At 30.7% G+C, this 8,708-nt stretch overlaps 1 protein-coding gene across 2 annotated transcripts; it reads right to left on the bottom strand.

Annotated features, from left to right (window-relative positions):
• Nucleotides 1-1,182: 1,182 nt before the first annotated feature.
• LOC123299777 (mucin-5AC-like) lies at nucleotides 1,183-8,337 on the bottom strand. 2 transcript variants are annotated; one of them, XM_044882121.1, is made up of 7 exons: nucleotides 7,982-8,336; nucleotides 7,784-7,867; nucleotides 7,502-7,576; nucleotides 6,812-7,222; nucleotides 6,095-6,253; nucleotides 4,847-5,102; nucleotides 1,183-4,443 (listed from the first exon to the last, which is right to left on the bottom strand). In XM_044882121.1, the coding sequence occupies exons 1-7, from the start codon at nucleotides 8,123-8,125 to the stop codon at nucleotides 1,868-1,870; spliced, it is 3,705 nt and encodes a 1,234-aa protein (XP_044738056.1). In that variant the 5' UTR covers nucleotides 8,126-8,336; the 3' UTR covers nucleotides 1,183-1,867. The 2 variants fall into 2 exon arrangements, with proteins under 2 accessions (XP_044738056.1, XP_044738057.1); XM_044882122.1 differs by lacking the exon at nucleotides 7,784-7,867 and having other exon boundaries at nucleotides 7,982-8,337.
• Between the last annotated feature and the right edge of the window lie 371 nt (nucleotides 8,338-8,708).

Below are 8,708 nucleotides of genomic sequence, written 5' to 3'. Positions count from 1 at the left end.
TTATAACATCAAAATTATACAGAAAAAAATCAAAACAATTTATATACATTGAATATGCATTCCATTGTATCTTATACAAAAGAAATTATTAATTTTATTTAACATGAATAAATTTTAATCAAATGTCTTAAATCTGAAATAAAACATTTTAAAATTAATTGTTAAAACAAATTATGTACTTAAAAACAAACGCAAATTAATTGATAAATATATTTATAGTACATGTTTAATTATAACTTTTTATCACTTAAACAGAAGGAACAAACTTTAAATAAAAAACACTTATTTTCCTTATAAAAATTCAATGTTTATCACCAATTTCCAATCAATATAATATTTGTTCCATATCAAAATTACTTCTAGGCCTACATTGAAATCGAACCATGTTGAAAAATAAAATCATATAGAATGTAGAAAATATTTTATCACATACTAGCTGTGAACTACCCGCTTTGCTGGGCAACATCCCCGCTTGCACCCCTCCCTCCACATTTCCTTGCGTGGGATAACAGTTTTGTAATGTACACGTCATGCTCTTTTATTTGATACCCCACTTAGGTATATTTGTAAATATTCGATAATTCCTTCTCACTTTCTCGCTACACCTTTCTACCCTCCGAAGGTTAAAAGTAGTTAAAAACAATAGATCTTCGAAGCTGGTTGTATATCGTGTCAATATTTGAGCTTAAACGATGCACAACTTTTTTAGTTTTTGAAGCATATCCCTTTCAACCCATTACTCTACTATAATATGGATGTATTATACATAAAAACCTTCCTCTTGAATCACTCTATCTATTAAAAAACCGCATCAAAATCCGTTGCGTAGTTTCAAAGATTTAAGCATACAAAGGGACATAGGGACAGAGAAAGCGACTTTGTTTTATACTATGTATATTGATTTCAAACACCAAGTGAATCAAACTTAGTACAAACAAGTGAAAACAAACAATTGACTGAGTTAATTGTTGAAATACCATGCATAGTCAGTGTTGATTTCTTTATCACATAACACATACAAGAATGTATAGACAGTGTTGATGCGCAATCGTTTGTTTTTTTGACGTCAAGTAAATAACAAAAGATATTCACTTTTAAATAGACACACACACAACTGATATTCCTATATTAATACATACTATAAAATTTGCACCTAATTAACGCCTTCGTGGGTAAACATTAGCCCATTTATCAAGATATTTACAGTCATTTAAAAAAAAGAAAAAAAAATGTGAAAAAGGTCTATTGCTTATTTTGTCAAAATTCAGCAACATTTCCTGCCCAAGTTTAGGCAAGTTCAAATTTATATTATGGAGACACAGACTAGAACACAACATGTAAGTATTTTTTAAATACTTACATGTTGTGATAACGTGTGATAAGAAAGCACAACAAAAAAATGAATAACTGGTGTAAGGGGAAAAAAACAAGAATATTCATGGACAAGTGCTGGATCAGATTGTCTTAAACTTGTATCGTAACAAAATACTCGAGGATGTTCCATAATTTATTCGGATGGTCAAAAGTTAAAGATCTGCCCATATTGAATTTTCAGCCCTCGAAATGTGCCTAAAGAAACCGGCGAGAAAATCATACAGAAAAAGAAAAGGCAAATTGAGATTATTGTATCGTATCCCCAAACTTGTGACTACTGAATCCTAAAGAAGAACCTAATATAGATAAACATAGCAGTAATCACATTTTACGTTATGTAATGGAGAAGAACGCTCTGAAATATTGAGGCGACGTCTTTTTTGACTCGAAGATGTAACGGAAGTAGACATCTGAAGATCCGAGTGAAAGTCAGCTAAGATTTCAACAGAAACTAACCTAACAAAACCTGTATATGAATCCTCAATCAAATGAATTAAAGTATATTTACCATTTCCGATGTAGACGGATCAAAATCAAGTGTTTCAATAGTTTCAATTTGTATATTGGTTGTATCATCGCTTTCAATAATTCCTTCCATTTGTACCTTGGTTATATCATCGCTTTCAATAATTCCTTCAGCACCTAATGCATCCATAGTTGCTTGTTTTAATATATCATCGGCTGTATCATTATTAGAAGTATCATGATCTTCGTCCTCACTAACACATTCCATATCAAACATTCCGTCCCCTTCTTTATCCTCGTCTGTATATACTAATTGTACTTTATTTGTTTCATCTGCCTTTTTATTCGCATCATCTGTATCAGTTGTATCAGCAGTTGAAACTTCAACAGTTTCAATAATATCATCCATCGTCTGGTCATTGCCTGGTTCATAATTTCCCGCATTTAAAATAGTCACATTTTGTAATATATCAGATACATTGCTTGAAGATTTTGGCTGTTGTTTGCTACTAGAAATAGGTTTTGCACTCGTTGATGATATTAATTTTACATTACTTAAAATATTTTGTGGATTCGAAGATTTTGAAATATTCTGTAATTTCACATTCGAATTTGAACTTATTACGTACGTAACCGTCGAATTACCAGTTTTTGATATATCCGTTGCTGGAATCAAAACCAACTGTTGTGATGTAACTGCACTTGATGAACTATCTTTTTTTGGTAATAATTTTGGCGCTGAATTTGTCTTATTCACATCTTTTGGGACTAATTTAGGCAGTATATCTTTTGGTATTAATTTTGGTAGAGTTGGAGATGCAATTACTACAGATTTTTTCGCTTCTGGTGTTTGATTTTTCGATTTAATAGCCGCTTCCGTACAAATTTGTTTGGATACTTCAAAACATTTCTTTGCGAAATCAATGCGTTTTCTTTGTCCAAATTCTAAGATTTTATCAGCACTTTGTTTTACATACATGCTCACATTACCCGGTAATTTTAATTGCCATAACCATACAATATGTTGTGCCCAACAATGTAAACCAATATTTGAGAAATTACCTTCGCTATCTTGTACACGCTTCTTTTCAACTTCCGCTTTGTATACATCCTTACAGATAATACCAACATTGTTTTGAGTTAATTCGGGTGATTTTAATTTTATTGGATTTGCTGTTAATATAAAGTAAGGCTGTTCGCCTATATTACGATCCATTCGAACAACGTATGTGTATTTATCATCTTTTGAGGGAGGTTGGAAATCCTCATTTAATTTTCTCTCTTCATGCGGGTCTAATGGTAAACAATCTGGCATATCGGAGTTTCTTTTTGAAATCGAAGATGTTGTTATTGGAGATCCTATTGTTTTTGGAGTTGTACTTGTAATGGCTTTGTTCGCATAAGTCTTTCCTGAAAGCAATAAAGGATTTCCTTTCGCTGGCGGTGTCAAAGTTGGTTTTGCAGTATTAGTGGTGAGTTTTGTGGTATTTAGAGTAGGTTTTACAGGAATAGAAATGGGTTTCGTAGGAGTAGAGACGGATTTTGTAGAAGTAGGAGTAGCTTTTGTGAGAGAGGTTGTAGAAGTGGTTTTTGAGACGGGTGTAGAGATTTTTACTAATGTCCTTGTTACAGGCATTTGTGGAGTCGAAGAAGTTTTCGTCACTGTACTTTTTAATGGAGTAATCAATGTTGCTGAAGATGTAGATGTGGTGCTCAAAATACTTGTAGTTTTTGGAGAGTTCAACGATTGTTGCGATTTGACTTGTACTTTAGGTTGACTCACAACTATGGTACTGGCGGGCTTTGGTTTTAGAATATTTGGCGATGCATTTGGTACAATCGTTGCTACAGGTGATATAGTTTTTATTGGAATTGAAGTGTTGCTTGTGGTAAGTATCTGATTTACATTAACCGGCGGTGACGTGATAATGGTATTATTGGTGATACCTTTTATCGATGCTAATGGTTTTGGTGCAAGATTCTTATCTGAAATATTTGAATTTGGTACAAATTTTATAGTATTTGCACCAGCTGGTTGTAATAAAATTGGTTGACCATTAGCAGATAATGCGAATTTCAATGGAGATCCTTGATTTAATCCTGTTATCCCCGCATTAACTAAATTTTGAATGGGAATTAAATAAGTTTTTGAACCACTTGCATTATCTCCAGTACTAGGCGAATTTAAAATTGGAATTGTGTTGTTTATAGTTGTTGGTTTTGGAGTCATGGCCGGTGGTTTTGCCAAAACTAAACGTGGTATTGTTTGAATTTGACCAGGTTGTAAAGCTAATTTTGGTGTTATAATTTTTTGTGGATTTACAGGTTCGTCAGCATCGCTGATAGTGATAGTTTCGATTTGATTTTTAGATGTATCGAACTTTTTAGAAACTTGTTTCGATTTTGGTGTAGATTTGATTGATGAAGGAGATCCCGAGGACAACCAATCTCTATCATGTACATCATCATCTGCATTTTCAGTATCTTCGTCCTCAACAGGTTCAACAATTAATTCAGGATTTATTCCGTTACTTTTAGTTTTATTACCAAACAGTTTTTCTATGTTAGTTGTGACAAATTTTGTTGAAGTATTTTTTGTTTTACCTATTAAAAAAGAATTCACTTTAAGATTTTTAAAATACAGCAAGCAGTAGGGCAACCACAGTTTAAAGGTTCTATTACAGAAATCCAGACGTGGAGAAAGTCTTCTCGTATATAGATTTATAATTCTCAATTGTAAATGTTTTCGTGAGTTAAAATGGCAAGACTTTGGGAAACTATCTGAAAAAGGTCTGCTTGGGTACAAGGTTTATTTTATACTCATACTTTTAAAAACTAATATGTAATACCTTTTTTATAAACAACTATAAAGAACGGGAATATGTGTTAATATTAAACAAACAAAAATTATTAAAAACATTATACGTGAATACATTAATCAGAATTGTATAAAAAGTGCCTATTAATGAAACAGATACGTTAAGTTTCAAAAATAAAAATGAAATACCTTTTTTATTTTCTTCTAATTTTCGCAGATGTTTCTTAGTAAGATAATCATTTGTTGCCGTAGCTGTTGCAAGAATATTATCTCCGTACCAAGGTACACTCTCCCAACTACGCTGTGGATTTAATGTACTTTCATTAACTACAGCTTGCAGTCGATTCGTAGCAGTTTTAACACGACCGTGGAACTTATAAAATGAAATTATAGTTTGTGAACACAATGGGCATACATGTAATGGCAAATTTTCTTCGTCAAATATCTAAAATAGTATTTTTTATTAAAAAAAAATATTTATTAAAATCGGAAAAAATTACCACTTTTGCCTTAAAGTAAGTGAGATATTAACAATTTTGGTATAATATGTTTTATTTAACCCTTCGTCTACAGATTTGGTAGCGTCTCAGCGATGTGCCGCAATATAAATTTTTGTAAAGCGTTGGCACATTGTGTCAGTTTATAAGCGCGTTTATAACAATTTATTAATTATCATTTAAAAAAACTAATATAATGAAATTAAATGACATCTGATGTAAGTGTCCAAGGTTTTCTTTTTTTTCAAGTGAATCAAAGTAAATTATTTTATAAAAAATCCCGTTTTAAAATTATAATAATTCCTTAGAAATAATTTATAAATCATAAATAAAAACATTAATTACCTTGATAACGAAACCTCAAAGTAGATCACATTTCGTAACAAGAATAAAACGTAAAATAATTTATAAATCATAATTAGTTATAGTTCAACTAACAAAATATAGATGGACCAACAGTTAGTTTGACAACGTTGGCTCGATTTGACAACGCTGTACTCGAAATCAACTACCAGATTTCGGTCGCGTAGTATTATTGTAGTCTCAGATTATTTTATTAAAGAAATTTGTTTGAATAAATACTAGAATATTTCAAATTTGCATTACATTTATTATGAGCTTCTAACGTTCAAAGTTATTTCATAATTTTAAAAAAACTTTAAAATGCAGCGTGCTTATCATGCGATGGGTTAAGATTGTATTAGACATAGTCGATTCAGTAAAATCAAAATTTAAGATTAAGTTAAAGTTAAGATTAAGTAAAGAAGTTAAATAAAAATCATTATTTGAAACAAGTCAAAACCACTTGCTTCTCCTTTTCGTAATGTAGGAATTATGTTCCTGTTGTACAAATGAGGAAAGTTGGAAATTTGACTGTTTTTTAACGAACTTATTCTAAGGCAGAAATTTGTACAGTTACTTTTGAGTTAAAGGAACTTACTTCGATATTTAAATAATGTTTCAAATGACAAAGTAAATTTAATCTTTCAGATCTCGATCCTATTAATGAAAAGCGATTCGGTCCAGCAACACCACAGAGGCGACACATAACTGACGATGAAATATTTGTATCATTAGTATCAACAATAGGATGAGATACCTAAAAATATGAATAATGACAGTTATTCATTTATTTCAAGGAACCGCACAATTGATACCTCAAAGTAGTCTCGATAAAATTGATTGAAAAACAAATTGGATAATTCCATCTCGAATTTCATCTTCGATTTGAGTAAAAATGAGCCAAAGTATAAAACTTATTCTGGAATTACAGCTATTTCAAGTTTGGAAAAATTGGGACAGAAATAAAAACCGAAATAGATCTTTTATTAATTGCTTTAGAAACTTGTCTAGTTGCTTCTAGCTCAAACTATATTAATTTTTAAGAATTTTTAAGCAATTTACAGCGTATGACAGAATTTTTCCAAAACGGGATATTCTTAAATTTACATTATTTACATTACACGGATTTTCATATTATTGGTAATCAAAAGGAGGAATAAAAACGTTCAATTCTCTCTTACGGCAAATCTTTTAAAGAATTTATCCTTTCCTGGCCTTTTTCTGCTTTTGCTGATTAGAATTTAGACAATTTGGACGAGACTACTTCCTCATGTAACAAAAGTGGGGTTCATTCAAGGATTCATAAATAGCTTACGGTATTTGAATCGGTATTATCATCTTCAACGGCTATAAATACTGGTTCTCGAACAACAGATTCTGGTGTGTTAGGCATTGCAGTGGCATTGTAGGTCGTACCTCGTCGATTTCCTTTTGTAGCTATACTTGGTGCTTTCTTACTTTTTATTGAAACTATACACTCATTTATTCGCTGTAGTCGAAGTATTGGTTGATTTTTAATAATTTCCTGTTTCATTTCTTCTGATATTTGTACACAATCAAAAGGTCTATTCAAAATTGAGGTTTTTGGTCCAGGCTTTAATTTTATACGTTTCATTGGCGGTGATATACTTTCTGATTCCATGGAGGTATCTTTTCTTTTGCTAGATTTTGGTTGATTTCCATCGTTACTTCCTTCAGCTTTAACAGCTTTTTTTTGTGCCCATAACTAAAAATAATAAAAAATTCAAGTTTTTTTCCTATATTTAAAATCAGTCGTGTGCATGATGTCCTGAAATGATCACGCGTGGACATTACAGTGATATTTGAAACTGTTTAAATTACAATAATCTTTAATTTTAAAGATAAAGCGATTTCTATGTAAAAAAATCATTTTCGAAAAAATGACTTCACACAAAGGCTAGTACTTAACTATATAATAATGGTTCATTTACTTAAACGAAATGAATATGGATATTGCAATATTTCGTTAAAATATTAGACTTACTTCTTCGAATTCAACCATCTTAGGTGTCTTAATTCGAGGTCGTCCAGGTCCACGTTTGACTGGTGAATCCAATTCCTAAAAATTAAATGTAACTTTTAAATCATTTTCGAGATAAAGCGATTACTATGTAAAACACTTTTTTCGAAAACCGACTGGTCTTACATAACAGCTAGGGTTAAACTGTATCATAATGATTAATTTACTGGTATCAAAAATTTATTTTTTACTTAAATAAACTGAACATTTATTTTAAAATACTTTCCCAAAACATTATAAACTTACTTCTTCGGATTCGAGCAACTTAGGAGGTTTTATTCGAGGTCGTCCAGGGCCACGCTTAACTGATGAACCCGAGGAAGGTAGTTCCTAAAGATTAGATATAACTTTTAAATCACTATTATGCAACATTTTTAATACTATTATTTAGCTGATTGAAATTTTCTGTATACAAATGTTAAATAAGAATGAATTTATAATTACCCCATATTCTAGATCTACAATTTCATTTTTGAGTAATGGTGGAGGCGGTGATTCTACAAATGCAGCGGGCAGTAATGCTGTGCTCTCTCTAACTCTAATCTGTTGTTTACGATTTTGTGATGAACTATTATTTAGTTGAGGCATTATTTTATTCTATAATTGAACAGGTATTGACCTCAATTCAACACCGTAAACTAAAAATCCATTTATTTATGAAAGAAAAATTATTTATGCACTTCGTAAAATAATTTTTTTCGAATTATTTGACAGACGTAAACAATATAGTTACGATTTACAAGCCTTATATTTTTGTTGTTCTCTATCACTTAACTTTGTTTTAACGAAACATCGCGTTTTATATTCACAAAACAAAACATTTTGATATTAGTAATCATTAAATTATAAGCAAATAAATATATTTATATTCCTTTTTTAAATTTTTATTAAAGAATTTCTATAATCAGTTTAATTTTATTCATAGATGAGAATATGTTTTTACAAATTACTTTGATAATGGAAGAGTTCTAAACTGTCTTGAATATTCAAAAAGTGTCCTTTCTATTCAAGAGAGAATTATTTTATTTTTTTCAGTTGAATGTTCGAAAGTTTAAGCAAAGAATACAGATATAAGCTTAATCGTGTTTATCATGGAAAAATTCAAAGCTAGAAAAAAGTGATTTAAACCATAAGCTTTTTTATCTAAAGCATATTTAGGGCCGCATATAAG

The sequence above is a fragment of the Chrysoperla carnea genome, chromosome 5 (genome assembly GCF_905475395.1).
Source record: "Chrysoperla carnea chromosome 5, inChrCarn1.1, whole genome shotgun sequence".
In the NCBI taxonomy this organism is placed as follows: Eukaryota; Metazoa; Arthropoda; class Insecta; order Neuroptera; family Chrysopidae; genus Chrysoperla; species Chrysoperla carnea.
The sequence above is the reverse complement of the archived record's forward strand: the minus strand, read 5'-3'. Positions and strand labels throughout refer to the sequence as shown.